We start from the raw sequence: 18,398 nt of genomic DNA, 5'->3' as shown, positions 1-18,398 counted from the left end.
CAAGCTCACGCAAACCACCCCACCAACTCCCTCAGTGTCAATTTCCTCCTTCCCCAGGAATGCCAATAGTCCTGCAGGCCATGTCACTGGCAATTCTGACGAGTCCTCTCCTGCCTGGGATTCCTCCGATGCATCCTTGCGTGTAACGCCTACTGCTGCTGGCGCTGCTGTTGTTGCTGCTGGGAGTCGATGGTCATCCCAGAGGGGAAGTCGTAAGACCACTTTTACTACTTCCACCAAGCAATTGACTGTCCAACAGTCCTTTGCGAGGAAGATGAAATATCACAGCAGTCATCCTACTGCAAAGCGGATAACTGAGGCCTTGACATCCTGGGTGGTGAGAAACGTGGTTCCGGTATCCATCATTACTGCAGAGCCAACTAGAGACTTGTTGGAGGTACTGTGTCCCCGGTACCAAATACCATCTAGGTTCCATTTCTCTAGGCAGGCGATACCGAAAATGTACACAGACCTCAGAAAAAGAGTCACCAGTGTCCTAAAAAATGCAGCTGTACCCAATGTCCACTTAACCACGGACATGTGGACAAGTGGAGCAGGGCAGGGTCAGGACTATATGACTGTGACAGCCCACTGGGTAGATGTATGGACTCCCGCCGCAAGAACAGCAGCGGCGGCACCAGTAGCAGCATCTCGCAAACGCCAACTCTTTCCTAGGCAGGCTACGCTTTGTATCACCGGTTTCCAGAATACGCACACAGCTGAAAACCTCTTACGGCAACTGAGGAAGATCATCGCGGAATGGCTTACCCCAATTGGACTCTCCTGTGGATTTGTGGCATCGGACAACGCCAGCAATATTGTGTGTGCATTAAATCTGGGCCAATTCCAGCACGTCCCATGTTTTGCACATACCTTGAATTTGGTGGTGCAGAATTTTTTAAAAAACGACAGGGGCGTGCAAGAGATGCTGTCGGTGGCCAGAAGAATTGCGGGACACTTTCGGCGTACAGGCACCACGTACAGAAAACTGGAGCACCACCAAAAACTACTGAACCTGCCCTGCCATCATCTGAAGCAAGAAGTGGTAACGAGGTGGAATTCAACCCTGTATATGCTTCAGAGGTTGGAGGAGCAGCAAAAGGCCATTCAAGCCTATACAATTGAGCACGATATAGGAGGTGGGATGCACCTGTCTCAAGCGCAGTGGAGAATGATTTCAACGTTGTGCAAGGTTCTGATGCCCTTTGAACTTGCCACACGTGAAGTCAGTTCAGACACTGCCAGCCTGAGTCAGGTCATTCCCCTCATCAGGCTTTTGCAGAAGAAGCTGGAGACATTGAAGGAGGAGCTAACACGGAGCGATTCCGCTAGGCATGTGGGACTTGTGGATGGAGCCCTTAATTCGCTTAACAAGGATTCACGGGTGGTCAATCTGTTGAAATCAGAGCACTACATTTTGGCCACCGTGCTCGATCCTAGATTTAAAGCCTACCTTGGATCTCTCTTTCCGGCAGACACAAGTCTGCTGGGGTTCAAACACCTGCTGGTGAGTAAATTGTCAAGTCAAGCGGAACGCGACCTGTCAACAACATCTCCTCCTTCACATTCTCCCGCAACTGGGGGTGCGAGGAAAAGGCTCAGAATTCCGAGCCCACCCGCTGGCGGTGATGCAGGGCAGTCTGGAGCGACTGCTGATGCTGACATCTGGTCCGGACTGAAGGACCTGACAACGATTACGGACATGTCGTCTACTGTCACTGCATATGATTCTCTCACCATTGAAAGAATGGTGGAGGATTATATGAGTGACCGCATCCAAGTAGGCACGTCACACAGTCCGTACTTATACTGGCAGGAAAAAGAGGCAATTTGGAGGCCCTTGCACAAACTGGCTTTATTCTACCTAAGTTGCCCTCCCACAAGTGTGTACTCCGAAAGAGTGTTTAGTGCCGCCGCTCACCTTGTCAGCAATCGGCGTACGAGGTTACATCCAGAAAATGTGGAGAAGATGATGTTCATTAAAATGAATTATAATCAATTCCTCCGTGGAGACATTGACCAGCAGCAATTGCCTCCACAAAGTACACAGGGAGCTGAGATGGTGGATTCCAGTGGGGACGAATTGATAGTCTGTGAGGAGGGGGATGTACACGGTGATATATCGGAGGATGATGATGAGGTGGACATCTTGCCTCTGTAGAGCCAGTTTGTGCAAGGAGAGATTAATTGCTTATTTTTTGGTGGGGGTCCAAACCAACCCGTCATATCAGTCACAGTCGTGTGGCAGACCCTGTCACTGAAATGATGGGTTGGTTAAAGTGTGCATGTCCTGTTTATACAACATAAGGGTGGGTGGGAGGGCCCAAGGACAATTCCATCTTGCACCTCTTTTTTCTTTTCTTTTTCTTTGCGTCATGTGCTGTTTGGGGAGGGTTTTTTGGAAGGGACATCCTGCGTGACACTGCAGTGCCACTCCTAGATGGGCCCGGTGTTTGTGTCGGCCACTAGGGTCGCTAATCTTACTCACACAGCTACCTCATTGCGCCTCTTTTTTTCTTTGCGTCATGTGCTGTTTGGGGAGGGTTTTTTGGAAGGGCCATCCTGCGTGACACTGCAGTGCCACTCCTAGATGGGCCCGGTGTTTGTGTCGGCCACTAGGGTCGCTTATCTTACTCACACAGCGACCTCGGTGCAAATTTTAGGACTAAAAATAATATTGTGAGGTGTGAGGTATTCAGAATAGACTGAAAATGAGTGGAAATTATGGTTTTTGAGGTTAATAATACTTTGGGATCAAAATGACCGCCAAATTCTATGATTTAAGCTGTTTTTTAGGTTTTTTGGAAAAAAACACCCGAATCCAAAACACACCCGAATCCGACAAAAAAAAATTCGGTGAGGTTTTGCCAAAACGCGGTCGAACCCAAAACACGGCCGCGGAACCGAACCCAAAACCAAAACACAAAACCCGAAAAATTTCCGGCGCTCATCTCTAGGGAAAACCCGGATAAAAAATTCCAGATCCCTAAAAGGGTTCTGGTGGCATTTCCTTTCCCGGTAGAGATTAGAAAAGAAATGGGAAAACCCACCCATTGTTGATGCGTCAGTGTCCAAACTCTCAAAAAAGGTGGTTTTACCTGTTCCAGGATCTACCGCCTTGAAAGAGCCGGCTGATCGTAAAATTGATGATACGCTCAAATCCATGTACACAGCTTCTGGGGCAATACTACGTCCCACTATTGCCAGTGCTTGGATTGCCAAAGCTATAGTAAAGTGGTCAGGCACGTTACTTCAAGATTTGGATACTATGGAGAAATGTGATGTTAAACTGTTTTTACGTAACATTCAGGATTTGGCAGAATTTCTGGTAGAATCCATGAAAGACCTGGGTTCCATGGCTGCGGGAATTTCTTCCATGTCTGTCTCTGCTCGTCGAGGACTGTGGTTGCGCCAGTGGTCTGCTGATGCGGAATCCAGGAGACGTGTGGAGACCCTACACATGGAAAAGGTTGAAGCGCTTACTGGTCATAAATGAGAGAAGAGTGGTCACATTAAAAATCACACATTTATTTGAACATTAAAATAAATTAAAATGTATTAAAAAGTACGATATGAAAAGAGATTGGAGAACACAATGTGTGTTAAATATCAAAAAAGCTGTGCCCCTCTCGGTCTCAGTGAGAGTTGATGGGAAACATTCAAACCTGTTCCAATGTACAGTCCCCTAGTGATAGACTCTGAGTGTCCCGTTAGTAATCCATCGTGTACATATTTACCACCAGCAGTTGTCCAAGGTGTTTTAAGCGGTTGGCATCCGCAATGGGTTGTCCCTTGTAAGGCTGTGTAAAAGTTCCACGGTGGAAAGATGTCCTTCTAACGGGATCCACAAGTGAAAGCAGTGATGGGGACCTGGTCCAGGTGAAAAGTTCCTCAGGAGATTGAGTGATGAACACTGGGCACGCACAGCAGCAATCACCAACGCGTTTCGTTGCGTTCACGCAACTTTTTCAAGGTATTGATAGTGCTGTTAACCAGGGTTTTTATACCCTCACCAATATGGATGCTCATTTGCATATGTGATTGACAGTGACCAAATCCTCTCATTATATGACCAAATAATGACAGACAAAATATACAGAATGTTAAATATTCAACACACAATTAATCATGTGTATGGTATACCTTATTATTCATAGCTACAAATGAATTTGTTTCTCTAAAAAAACAAGTCACATGACTAACATAGTATAGTAGGGGAAGGAAATAGTAACAAAACCCGAAATGGATTAGAAAGAACTCCTAATGGTCCTTAAGTAATCGGACAGGGAGTCTTTATCCATTTATTGCACAAATCCGACTGAGGACAGGTGTAGAAATTACCTCTTGCTGTGTAACCTGTACCCGGCGTAAGTGCGGCACGTCACAAATCTGTGCCAGGAGGTCTGGGCGACGGCCTGGGAGCGTCCTCAACAGGGCGCGTCACTAGCCGTCGCCCGGGGTTCACTGACGCACTGGTCAGGTCCGGCCTGCGTCAGTGATGGTGCGCGGCCGGGATTGGTGTGTCATCCCTACGCGACCAAGGACTGGTGAGCGTAGGGGTTACCGTGGCGACGGACACCGCAGTGCGCGTCGCCTAGGCAACGTACACCACACTGTGCGGCTCCACGGCAAACGTAAACAAATATTAAAGACAGTAGTATGAAATTCAAAACTCGAAAAGAGTATGAATAATCACAGTCAATGGTCTGGATTAGATTAAGGAAATAGGAGAATAGAACTGGAGGGTTCAATGTTTTTGAATAGTAATCTTCTGTAGTACACAATAGTTGAAGATGTTGATATTGGCAAACATTGTAGGATAACAAATAAATACATATACAATGAGAAATAAAAAATAATAATTAATAACTAATGATAGATATCAATACATAGAATCTGGGCATCACAAGAATACCAATAAGGAGAATAAAACAGAGAAAAAGAAAAGGGAAATATAACCATGGGTAAGTACATGCATAAAATATACACCCCTGTTGGGGGTGATTCCAGGGGAGTAGATGCAAACCAAGAGCCAGTCTAGAAGGAGCAGGGAGAAAGGAATCACGTGTTTATGTCACTAGATTCAGTTCAACCTGTTCATTCAGACCAGAGGGATGTATCGTGTTCAGCCTGAACATCCAATAAAGCTCCTGTTTACATAATACTTTGTAACGATCCCCACCTCTCTTGGTTTTCACCACATGTTCAATGGCTACTACACTAAGGAGACTCGGATCACTATCATGACAGTCTCTAAAATGCCTAGAAACACTGTGTGTTTGTAATTTGTTGATAATGTTCCGACGGTGTTCCATGAACCGGACTTTAATACTTCTTATCGTCCGTCCTACATATCTTTTGTTACAGGTACATGTCAGCAAATATATGACATAATTAGTGTCACAATTCATGAAATTGGTCAAATTGTATTCCTCACCTCCCTCCACTGTAATTGATGTGGTTTTCCTAGGGATGTGTTTACACGTGGTACATCTGGTTGTGCCACAGCGATGGAAGCCAGGGGGACGTACTGGTATCCATGATTCCCGTGTCTCTCCCTCTACATCCACTGGAGGGATTGTTTTAAGGAAACTAGGGGCCAAGATGTTCTTAAGGGAACGTCCTTTTTTAAAAATAAAGGAAGGTCTGTTTGGCAAAGTTCCTCTGAGTAGTGTGTCTTGGTTAAGCATCCCAAAATTTCTACATATTATTCGTTTAATGGACATGCTTTCACTGTTAAAAGTTGATATGAAGGCTAAGTCTTCCTGATAAACAGTATGAGCATGGCTACTCTCCTGACCTGGTAAGGGTGGTTTCTTGTTAATTTTTGATTTGAGAAGAGTGTCCCTATCTACATGTAGGACTTCTTGCATAGTTCTCTTTAGCGGTGACAATGGGTAACCCCTTAGTTGGAACGCTTCAATCATTAAGTTCGCTTGTTCTAAATATTTATTATCATCCGTACAATTACGCCGCAGGCGTAAGAATTGCCCCCGAGGAATATTTTTCTTCCAAGGGGGGTAGTGGGCGCTCTGGTAGTGCAAATAGGCGTTAGTCGCGACTCTTCTCAAATCAAAAATTAACAAGAAACCACCCTTACCAGGTCAGGAGAGTAGCCATGCTCATACTGTTTATCAGGAAGACTTAGCCTTCATATCAACTTTTAACAGTGAAAGCATGTCCCTTAAACGAATAATATGTAGAAATTTTGGGATGCTTAACCAAGACACACTACTCAGAGGAACTTTGCCAAACAGACCTTCCTTTATTTTTAAAAAAGGACGTTCCCTTAAGAACATCTTGGCCCCTAGTTTCCTTAAAACAATCCCTCCAGTGGATGTAGAGGGAGAGACACGGGAATCATGGATACCAGTACGTCCCCCTGGCTTCCATCGCTGTGGCACAACCAGATGTACCACGTGTAAACACATCCCTAGGAAAACCACATCAATTACAGTGGAGGGAGGTGAGGAATACAATTTGACCAATTTCATGAATTGTGACACTAATTATGTCATATATTTGCTGACATGTACCTGTAACAAAAGATATGTAGGACGGACGATAAGAAGTATTAAAGTCCGGTTCATGGAACACCGTCGGAACATTATCAACAAATTACAAACACACAGTGTTTCTAGGCATTTTAGAGACTGTCATGATAGTGATCCGAGTCTCCTTAGTGTAGTAGCCATTGAACATGTGGTGAAAACCAAGAGAGGTGGGGATCGTTACAAAGTATTATGTAAACAGGAGCTTTATTGGATGTTCAGGCTGAACACGATACATCCCTCTGGTCTGAATGAACAGGTTGAACTGAATCTAGTGACATAAACACGTGATTCCTTTCTCCCTGCTCCTTCTAGACTGGCTCTTGGTTTGCATCTACTCCCCTGGAATCACCCCCGACAGGGGTGTATATTTTATGCATGTACTTACCCATGGTTATATTTCCCTTTTCTTTTTCTCTGTTTTATTCTCCTTATTGGTATTCTTGTGATGCCCAGATTCTATGTATTGATATCTATCATTAGTTATTAATTATTATTTTTTATTTCTCATTGTATATGTATTTATTTGTTATCCTACAATGTTTGCCAATATCAACATCTTCAACTATTGTGTACTACAGAAGATTACTATTCAAAAACATTGAACCCTCCAGTTCTATTCTCCTATTTCCTTAATCTAATCCAGACCATTGACTGTGATTATTCATACTCTTTTCGAGTTTTGAATTTCATACTACTGTCTTTAATATTTGTTTACGTTTGCCGTGGAGCCGCACAGTGTGGTGTACGTTGCCTAGGCGACGCGCACTGCGGTGTCCGTCGCCACGGTAACCCCTACGCTCACCAGTCCTTGGTCGCGTAGGGATGACACACCAATCCCGGCCGCGCACCATCACTGACGCAGGCCGGACCTGACCAGTGCGTCAGTGAACCCCGGGCGACGGCTAGTGACGCGCCCTGTTGAGGACGCTCCCAGGCCGTCGCCCAGACCTCCTGGCACAGATTTATGACGTGCCGCACTTACGCCGGGTACAGGTTACACAGCAAGAGGTAATTTCTACACCTGTCCTCAGTCGGATTTGTGCAATAAATGGATAAAGACTCCCTGTCCGATTACTTAAGGACCATTAGGAGTTCTTTCTAATCCATTTCGGGTTTTGTTACTATTTCCTTCCCCTACTATACTATGTTAGTCATGTGACTTGTTTTTTAGAGAAACAAATTCATTTGTAGCTATGAATAATAAGGTATACCATACACATGATTAATTGTGTGTTGAATATTTAACATTCTGTATATTTTGTCTGTCATTATTTGGTCATATAATGAGAGGATTTGGTCACTGTCAATCACATATGCAAATGAGCATCCATATTGGTGAGGATATAAAAACCCTGGTTAACAGCACTATCAATACCTTGAAAAAGTTGCGTGAACGCAACGAAACGCGTTGGTGATTGCTGCTGTGCGTGCCCAGTGTTCATCACTCAATCTCCTGAGGAACTTTTCACCTGGACCAGGTCCCCATCACTGCTTTCACTTGTGGATCCCGTTAGAAGGACATCTTTCCACCGTGGAACTTTTACACAGCCTTACAAGGGACAACCCATTGCGGATGCCAACCGCTTAAAACACCTTGGACAACTGCTGGTGGTAAATATGTACACGATGGATTACTAACGGGACACTCAGAGTCTATCACTAGGGGACTGTACATTGGAACAGGTTTGAATGTTTCCCATCAACTCTCACTGAGACCGAGAGGGGCACAGCTTTTTTGATATTTAACACACATTGTGTTCTCCAATCTCTTTTCATATCGTACTTTTTAATAAATTTTAATTTATTTTAATGTTCAAATAAATGTGTGATTTTTAATGTGACCACTCTTCTCTCATTTATGACCAGTAAGCGCTTTAACCTTTTCCATGTGTATTGTTTGTAATTTGGGGGTCTGACCAACCTCCCTTGTTATAGCTGCTGTGTAGCACCTCCCCAATCAGCGCCTGGAGCAAAATCCACCCTAGGTTGTGTTTTCTCTTCTCGTGTGGAGACCCTACCCTACACAGGTCAGGCTCTCTCTGGGGAAGGGTTAGATGCGTGGATCGCTACGGCGGGTAAGTCACCTTTTCTGCCCTTAGCTGCACCTGCTCCGAAGAAACCCTTTTCTTCAACTGCACCACAGCCCTTTCGGCCTGCCAAACCCAGAAAGGCCAAGCCGTCCAACACCTTTTTTCCCAGGAACAGAAACCTGCTTCAGGTACACCAAACTCCTCCGCATGTTGGTGGACGGCACGCCCCGGAGGTGGGGCCGGTGGGAGCGAGACTCGGGCATTTCAGTCACGTCTGGGTGTCGTCTGGCCTGGATCCCTGGGTGCTAGATATTGTGTCCCAGGGGTACGGGCTGGAATTTCAAGATCTCCCTCCTCACCGATTCTTCAAATCAGGCTTGCCAGCTTTGCTGGCAGACAGGACGGTCCTGCAGGCAGCCGTCCAGAAATTGGTGGAGGCACAGGTTATTGTACCGCTCCCTCCTCATATGCAAAACGAAGGTTACTATTCAAACCTTTTCGTAGTACCGAAATCGGATGGTTCGATCAGGCCCATTCTGAACCTAAAATCACTGAATCCCTTTCTGAAGGAGTTAAAGTTCAAAATGGACTCTCTAAGGGCGGTGATTTCAAGTCTGGAAGAGGGGGAATTCCTGGTATCAGTGGATATCAAGGATGCATGTCTCCACATTCCGATTTGGCCGCCGCATCAGGCTTATCTCCGATTTGCACTGTTGGACTGTCACTATCAGTTCCAGGCTCTGCCGTTTGGCCTCTGCACAGCACCAAGGGTATTCACTAAGGTGATGGCGGAAATGATGGTTCTCCTCCGCAGACAGGGGGTGAACATAAGTCCATATCTGGACGATCTGCTGATAAAGGCACCGTCCAAGTAGAAGCTGTTACAGTCCATCCTTCTCATGACCCACCTGCTCAGGGAACATGGTTGGATCCTGAATCTTCCAAAATCAAATTTGGAACCAACCAGGAGGTTGTCCTTTCTGGGAATGATCCTCAACATGGAAGTGCAGAGGGTGTTTCTTCCAGAGGAAAAAGCGTTGGTGATACAAACAATGGTCCAGGATGTCCTGAAGCCAGCCCGTGTGTAGGTTCATCAGTGCATTTGCCTTCTGGGGAAGATGGTAGCCTCTTTACGAGGCTCTGCAATATGGTAGGTTTCATGCTTGGCCCTTCCAACTGGATCTCCTGGATGGCCTCTCGTCTCAACAAGAAGCTTCGGCGATATTGTTCCAGGTTGAGGAACCCGCAAGCAGTGGCGGTAGACGCCCTGGTGACTCCATGGGTCTTCCAGTTGGTGTACATATTTCCACCACTCCCACTCATTCTAAGAGTGCTAAAGCTCATAAGGAAAACAAGGGATCAAGCGATTCTCATTGCTCCAGACTGGCCAAGAAGGATCTTCTGGATCTACTTCTAGAAGAGCCGAGGCCTCTTCCTCTTCGGGAGGACCTGCTGCAGCAGGGGCAGTTCGCCTATCAAGACTTACCACGGCTGCGTTTGATGGCATGGAGTTTGAACACCAGATTCTAGCTCGGATGGGCATTCCGAACAAGGTTATCCCTACCCTGATACAGGCTAGGAAAGGAGTAACATCTAAACATTACCATCGTATTTGGAAAAAATATGTATCTTGGTATGAGTCCAAGAAGTTTCCTACGGTGGAGTTTCAACTGTGACGTTTTCTCCTCTTCCGGCAAGCAGGTGTGGATATGGGCCTGAGGTTGGGATCCATAAAGGTCCAAATTTCGGCCCTATCCATTTTCTTCCAGAAACAGTTGGCTGCCCTCCCTGAGGGTCAGGCTTTTTTGAAGGGAGTTCTGCACATCCAACCTCCCTTTGTGCCACCTACGGCGCCCTGGGATCTTAACGTGGTGTTGCAGTTCCACCAGTCGGACTGGTTTGAGCCTCTACAGGAGGTTGAGATCAAGTTTCTCACGTTGAAGGCTGTCACTTTGTTGGCCTTAGCTTCTGCTAGACGTGTGTCGGAGTTGGGGACTTTGTCCTGTAAAATCCCATATTTGATCTTCCATGAAGATAGGGCTGAGCTTCGGACACGTCAGCAGTTTCTTCCGAAGGTTGTGTCGACATTTCATATCAACCAACCTATTGTGGTGCCAGTTGCTACTGACTTCTCAATTTCATCAAAGTCCTTGGTTGTTGTAAGGGCTCTGAAAATCTATGTGAAGAGGACTGCTCGTCACAGGAAATCGGACTCTGTTTGTCCTGTATGATCCCAAGAAACTTGGGTGTCCTGCTTCTAAGCAGACAATCTCTCGCTGGATCAGGTTCACTATCCAGCATGCGTATTCTACGGCAGGATTGCCGTGTCCTACGTCTGTTAAGGCCCACTCTACTCGTAAAGTGGATTCTTCCTGGGCGGCCGCCCAGAGTGTCTCGGCTTTACAGTTTTGCCGAGCGGCTACTTGGTCAGGGTCGAACACGTTTGCAAAGTTCTACAAGTTCGATACTTTGGCCGCTGAGGACCTGAAGTTGGTCAATCAGTTCTGCAGGAGCCTCCGCGCTCTCCCTCCCGTTCTGGGAGCTTTGGTACATCCCCATGGTACTAATGTGGACCCCAGCATCTTCTAGGACGTAAGAGAAAATAGGATTTTGGTTACCTACCTGTAAATCTTTTTCTCGTAGTCCGTAGAGGATGCTGGGCGCCCGCCCAGCGCTTCGTTTTCCCGCTATCATTATTTGGTTCAGTATAAGTTCGTTTTAGTTGAGTACTGCATACTAATACGGTTCAGCGGTTGCTGCGTTTCAAGCTAGTTAGCTTGATGTGCCTTGTATGTGTGAGCTGGTGTGAATCTCGCCACTATCTGTGAATTCCTTCTCTCGAAGATATCCGTCTCCTCGGGCACAGTTTCTAGACTGAGTCTGGTAGGAGGTGCATAGAGGGATGAGCCAGCCCACACACTCAAACTCTTAAAGTGCCAGTGGCTCCTAGTGGACCCGTCTATACCCATGGTATTAATTTGGACCCCAGCATCCTCTACAGACTACGAGAAAAGGATTTACTGGTAGGTAACCAAAATCCTATATTTGGGGGGGGGGGGGGGGGCGATTGTCCCGCTGTCCCACCCGCAGGCCGCATTGTCCTGCGGTGGTGTTGGGGCAGTTGGGAGATTCCTGTCACTCACTGCTATGCTGTAGAGCAGCAGTGCATAGATGCTGTGTGCATCCGCACAGCGTCTATTCACAGAAGAGAGGGCATGCGCAGCAGCTCGCCGCCGGGATTCCGGCATCTGTCTCCTGACCGCCAGGATCTCATACTGATCCCTTTTTATAATCTGATCTTTTTTTCACTAATGTTTGCAACAGTTTATTCAAGAAGGTTTTCCACTGAAGTATCACCTTGTTATTCAGCAACAACATCCATACATATAATGAAACTGTAAGGGTTGTGTCTTTACATAGCAATTTTTTTGAGAAATATACTTCTAGGGACTGTTTATGAACTATGGAGACAAAAACATTTTGGGGGGGAATTTTTGTCTGTCTGTTCCAGTATCACGTAAAACTACTGGATGAATTTGGATCGCATTTTTACTATTGAAACGCTCATGGCTGCACGCATAGATTTCAGAACCAGCTGCTTCTCCCATGGGCAGCTTTACGTGGCTTACTCATGAGTTAGTAGCCTCAAGCATCTTTTTGTGTTAATCCCTGAAGGAAAAACTACAAATATTGTTTACAAAGAAATGTTGTGATTAATGAGTACAGTATGAAACATACATCACAATATTAGATGGTACTGCTGTCTTTGTAAAATTAGTTCCGCTGAGCAATAACAGACATCCATGTGAGCGAGTAAAGATTATATTTACCTATATTGCAGCGTTGCTATCATTTTGTTTATGAGGAAATCATAATATGAGGGTTCATTCTTTAGACAGCTTTTTTGTTTGGAACACATATTTTATTGTCTAGTCGATAATATAAACTTTTGGATAATGGACTTGCGTTCAGTGGCGTAACTACTGCCCCCGCAGCCCTCTTGGGGGCGAGGGGCTGCGGGGGCGCCACTGATTTAGTGTAGATTGACATGCGGACGAGCCGTCCGCATGTCAATCTGCGGTCTCCTCCTTCCCTCCGCTGCTGTAAGGAGGGACACGGAGGGCAAAGCGTGCGCCTCTCCTGTGTCCCTCCTGCGTCTCCGGCGGGTCTAATAAAGGAAGTGCCGTTCGTGAGCTCTGATTGGCTCACGAACCGGCACTTCCTTTAACAGACCCGCCGGAGACCCAGGAGGGACACAGGAGAGGCGCGTGATGTGCCCTCCGTGTCCCTCCAACACAAAACAGTGGGGGAGCGGGGGCACACTGGGGGAGCATGGGGGGCACTGGGGGAGCATATGCGGCACAGGGGGAGGGGGGCTTATGTGGCACTGGGGGCACATGTGGCACTGGGGGGGTATATGTGTACCTGGCACATGGGGGGAAGGGGGCTGTATTTGGCACTGGGGGCATTTGAGTACCTGGCACTGTGGGGGAATATCTGGCACTGGGGGCATATGTGGCATTGGGGGGGTATATGTGTACCTGACACATGGGGTGGGGGGGGGCTATATTTGGCACTGGGGGCATGTGAGTACCTGGCACTGTGGGGGAATATCTGGCACTGGGGGCATAGGTGGCTCTGGGAGAGCACAGCCCTAGCAACCAGCACTACCCCCTGGCAACGAGCATGACACCCAGTGCATGAAACCCCTGGCAACGAGCATGACACCCAGTGCATGAAACCCCTGGCAACGAACATGACACCCTGAGCATGAAAACCCCTGGCACTGTGCATGGAACCAAGAGCATGAAACCCCTGGCAACAAGCAGGTAATTTAAAAGTAATTAGAATCCTTACTGTAGGACTTAATGTGTAATGGGCATTACGGTGTGTGGCATAATGTATCACGGACATTGCGGTGTGTGTCATAATGTGTCACAGGCATTACGGTGTGTGGCATACTATATCACGGGCATTGTGGTATGTGGTATAATGTCTCAGGGGCATTGCAGTGTGGCATAATGTATAACGGGCATTGCGGTGTGTGGCATAGGGTATAACGGGCATTGCAGTATGTGTCACAGGCATTACGGTGTATGGTATACTATATCACGGGCATTGTGGTATGTGGTATAATGTCTCAGGGGCATTGCAGTGTGGCATAATGTATAACGGGCATTGCGGTGTGTGGCATAGGGTATAACGGGCATTGCAGTATGTGTCACAGGCATTACGGTGTATGGTATACTATATCACGGGCATTGTGGTATGTGGTATAATGTCTCAGGGTCATTGCAGTGTGTGGCATAATGTATCACGGACATTGCGGTGTGTCATAATGTGTCAGGCATTACGGTGTGTTGTATACTATATCACGAGCATTGTGGTATGTGGTATAATGTCTCAGGGTCATTGCGGTGTGTGTCATAATGTGTCACAGACATTGTATGTGCTATAATGTATCAGGGGCATTGCAGTGTGTAGCATAATGTATAACGGGCATTGCGATTCCTGTCATAATGTGTCACAGGCATTACGGTGTGTGGCATAATGTGTCGGGGGCATTACGGTGTGTGCATTATTGTGTGTGGCATAATGTCTAAGGGCCATTGCAGTATGTGGCATAATGTGCATTACTATAAGGAGGAAAAATGACAAATAATGTAAGGGGCATGAATCAGGATTATTTTTCTTTCCTGTGGTGGCTAACGTCTGGGCGTGCAGGTTGCAAAACTGGGGTATGAGGTAGTCTTTTCCTGCAATGCCACGCCCCGTTATGCGAAGCCATGCCCATTTCAACAAAGCCACACCCCTTTTTGCGCGCAGGGGGGGGGGGGGATAATGTTGTGCCTAGGGGTAGCCTGACCACTAAATTCGACCCTGCTTTTCTGTATTGATTTATTCGATGTATGTGTCATGCTTTCACCAACAGAGAGGTCTTGAAGGTCCTTTCAGCAGCGCTGCATGGAGTGGGACGTCTGATGCTTACTGCGTCTGGACTACTGAGACGCTTACTGGATGGTGCAGACCACACTAACCGCATCTGCGAGTATGAAGGCTGACCTTCTGTTCTAAATCACAAAAGACAGGAATTCATGCAATAAACATACTTACTGTACCAAGAATATGTACTGCAACCTACTGACATTAGTACGTAGTTACTGTTCTTTTATCTTTGCAATATTCAGCTAAAGCATTAACTCTTTCTCCAGACCTGTACTAAAATAACAAAAATAAATCTGAAATTACCATCAACAGTATGGCAAATGAGCAATTAGGGCATCTTATGCATTAACACTATATATTCACTAATACAAATGTGTAATATAAAAGCTGAAATCAAGATAAATCACATCAGACATTTAATGTTACCTTGCAATGAGCAACATTCAAGTGAAAAATAGACAATTTGTAGGAAACAAACGCACAAATATTGAAATACAAGCTGTGTTCAGAGCTAACCAATCACATTCAAAATAATGTTTAAAGGTAATTAGTATACATCTGCCAGTCAGGATCATTCCATTTGGTGCGGTGGATACAAAAATACCAGAGCAATTCAATATAGCTCCAGTGTGTGGATGGCTACTTCAAAAGGCAGCAGTTTCCATGATACCACAGATGATTCTGCCACTAATGAGTGCGACAGTACACTGTCAGGACTGACCCGGCAGTATTTGAAAGTGTTTGTGCGCATAATCCCATAGGAAGGCGCACGTTTCTGGGAAGCGATGCTCCTAATAATGATGTGGTACCCCATTAGAAGACTTGTTCCCTTGCCACTATGAAAGTCCCAATTCCCTCCTAAGGGGACTTATTGCTGCCCAGCTGGGCAGAATCAACAGCACTGTAGGAGTTAACAAATTCCCCTGTACTATTGACGTCAGCAGCAACATAATGCAGTGGGCACTAGGACCCAGGACATCTGAGCGGCATCCCTGGAGAATGGGACGCCTGGAACCCTGCTGATTTGCTGCCGCTTGGCGGGAAGGGCGGCGGGCGGAGTTACCGCATGTGTGAAGAGTTGTAGCCCTGAAGTGATGAAGGGGTCTATTCATGAAGCAGTGAAAAGAGTGGAGAAGTGAGCCTGTGTAGAAGCTCCTCGTGGCAACCAATCAGCTGCTCTGTACAACTGTATAGTATGCAAATGATAAATGTTACTTCAATGCTGATTGGTTACCATGGGCAACTTCTCCACTGGCTCACCTCTCCACTCTTTTCACTGCTTCATGAATAGACCCCGTGGAGAGGTGAAGCGTGTGCAGGCTGCTGGAGAGACCGCGGAGTGAGGGGACACTGGGGCTGTGCTTCGCGGGAAGAACCCGCTATTGAGGACAGGAGTCCGTCGGGCAGAGCACTGTGAAAGGGCTGCGGTGCCTCTAAGGAGAGTCACCAGGATAATCACCGGGGTGCTGTGGCCAGGCACTGCTGAGGAAGCAGCAGAGCGACGGTGCGCATCACGATACTGGGGAGCTGAGCACCGATAAAGCGGGAACGGGAGAGACGTCTGACCAGGGGTGAGCCAGCCCGAAACTGTGGGAGTGGCACACACCAGGGGTGGCCAGTCAGTCACAATTATCCAGCATGTCCCTAGACACACAGATAGACGGTCATTACACTGTCTCCACAGCTTAAGCCAACCAGTGCAAGTGTTAGCCAGAGAGCCAACTAGAGCCCTTCTTAGATATCCAGTCAGAGCTGGTCAATGACGGCACTTTCCTCCGATAATCAGAACTTTCCGACACTCAATATTCAATTGAAGTGCCGATTTTCCGCCCTGTCAGACATTCTGACAAGTCGAAAAACACATGGATGAGCTGGATCTCTGCTCATCCATGTGTTTTCGACTATTCATTTTCGCCCATAAGAGAGGGCGGAAATTATTGGTCGGAATGGGAGGGGAAATGGGCGAAAACGGACAGCTACTTAATACTGAAGTGTCGGATACTCTCCGTTGGAGAGTATCCGCCTGTGATTGAATATCCCCCATAGATGGAGAGCAGGATATTATACGCCAACGCCAGAGCCCCTTTCATCACAGGAGTCTTTCTACTGACTTTTACCCTTTATCACAATATCTGGCAGGGAAGTGTGAGCGGTAGAACTAGTGCACCTGAGTTGCCCATTATTTATCGGGCCTGCCAACGAACTGAGAGGATAGACACAAGACCTGCAGGCAGCATTCTAGCCTTTTTAAGAACTTTTGTCATTCCCTGCTTACCGCACTGCAGCCATCTGCTTGTTTAATTACTAATATACTGCATTGTGCTGTTTGTTGCTACTTACTGCTGAAAACTGTGCTGCTTATTACCACCTGCTGCTCCCAAAAGGACTTTATCCTATCTGCTATCTATTGCTACATAATTGAACTCTGCACTGTATGTAAGCTTGATATACTGCTTCACCTCTTGCCAACTTCTACTAAAGTGAACTGCTATACTTAAAAGAAAAGGGGTTTTACTGTTGGTCTATAGTGAACAGAGCATTGACTAGTATTCAAAGAGGCCAGAGGTACAGTGACTAAGCAATGAGAGGCACTAGCTGCAACCTGGTGGACAAGTTAGGTCACTAATAGTGAATAACATTAACTATACGGTGAACTCTAGACAGATATGTTTACTGATTTACTTGAACTGCGTTCTATGTTCTTATCTATTCTGGTACTGCATTTTGCATTTTTGAATGTACTGTATTATACCTATGGCACTGCTATATAAATGTGTATTGTATCTTTCTGATTTTTAACCAAGTCAATCCTACAACGGTGATCAATTACTTATCCCGAAAAATAAATATCAGATCACCGTCAAAACGTGTGGTGATTCTTTGGGTTGTCTATTGGGGGGTCATCCGTCCTTCTGACTAGGTTGTATTGGTGAAGTCAGGAAGAGGCTGACATCCACGTTGCCGCAGGGCCGGCAACAGAGATCTTGGGGCCCGGTACACCAATATCTGTGGGGCCCCCACAACATTCCTTGACACCCCCCCATGTAAAGCAGAAAGTGGCTTTAAAGAAAATAGTGTGTGTGTATATATATATATATATATATATATATATATACACACACACTCACCAATATGAGCAGCACTCCTCAATAAATAATATCTTTAGTTAGACGCAGGTGCCCTCCATGCTGGTCTCTGAATCAGGGAATCAGCAAGTATAACATCCATGTACGGTGGCAGGTCCAATCTACCAATGTTTCAATGCCAGGGAAGCATTTTTGTCAGGATTTTTATAATATATATATATATGTTTCCTCTTCCCCACACTGGAGAAAATAGATGACACTCCATTGACTTTCAAAAGTGTAAGCTGTGCTTTGTCTCCTAAATATATATTTATATACATACCACACATATTTATATACTTAAACATGACAGAACTGGTGTGAGGGTTCCATCCAGGCACATAGGGAGCGGAGTTGGACAGAGTAAGGCATCAGGCGGCTGCTATGTGGAGCTCTGACTAGCACTGTCAGTGTGGTCGGTGCGTGCTGCTGGGCTGCCCGGCTCTTCGGAAGCAGCTGAAGCGACAGACAGTTTTTCTTCTGCAGTCGGTGCGCCGGGCCAGCCTGACAGTCTGAAGTTGCAGTCCCGTCCGGCTGCTTCTCTAATGTGGAGACCCGGACCGACACCGCCATAGCAGAGACAGGGCGGGGAGGACGCAGCAGGGATATCCGGACAGGTGACCTGGGCCTTAGGGCAGTGGGGGGTTACTGCAGGAGGCCGCATGTACAAAGTTTAGCATCTTGCTAAACTTTGCAAATTATATAATTAAATATATCTATGTAGCCACTGCACTGCCTCAGCC

At 46.4% G+C, this 18,398-nt stretch overlaps 1 protein-coding gene across 2 annotated transcripts in view; it reads left to right on the top strand.

Moving 5' to 3' along the window:
- CIDEB (cell death inducing DFFA like effector b) overlaps nt 1-17,396 on the top strand; it is a 65,166-nt gene extending 47,770 nt beyond the window's left edge. For both annotated transcript variants that reach the window (XM_063955994.1, XM_063955995.1), the window contains exon 5: nt 14,517-17,396. In XM_063955994.1, the coding sequence (XP_063812064.1) occupies nt 14,517-14,646 (130 nt within the window). In that variant the 3' untranslated portion in view covers nt 14,647-17,396. The remainder of the gene's footprint in view (nt 1-14,516) is intronic.
- The last annotated feature ends 1,002 nt before the right edge of the window (nt 17,397-18,398 follow it).

Source organism: Pseudophryne corroboree, chromosome 2, assembly GCF_028390025.1.
Source record: "Pseudophryne corroboree isolate aPseCor3 chromosome 2, aPseCor3.hap2, whole genome shotgun sequence".
NCBI classification, from domain to species: domain Eukaryota; kingdom Metazoa; phylum Chordata; class Amphibia; order Anura; family Myobatrachidae; genus Pseudophryne; species Pseudophryne corroboree.
The sequence above is the reverse complement of the archived record's forward strand: the minus strand, read 5'-3'. Positions and strand labels throughout refer to the sequence as shown.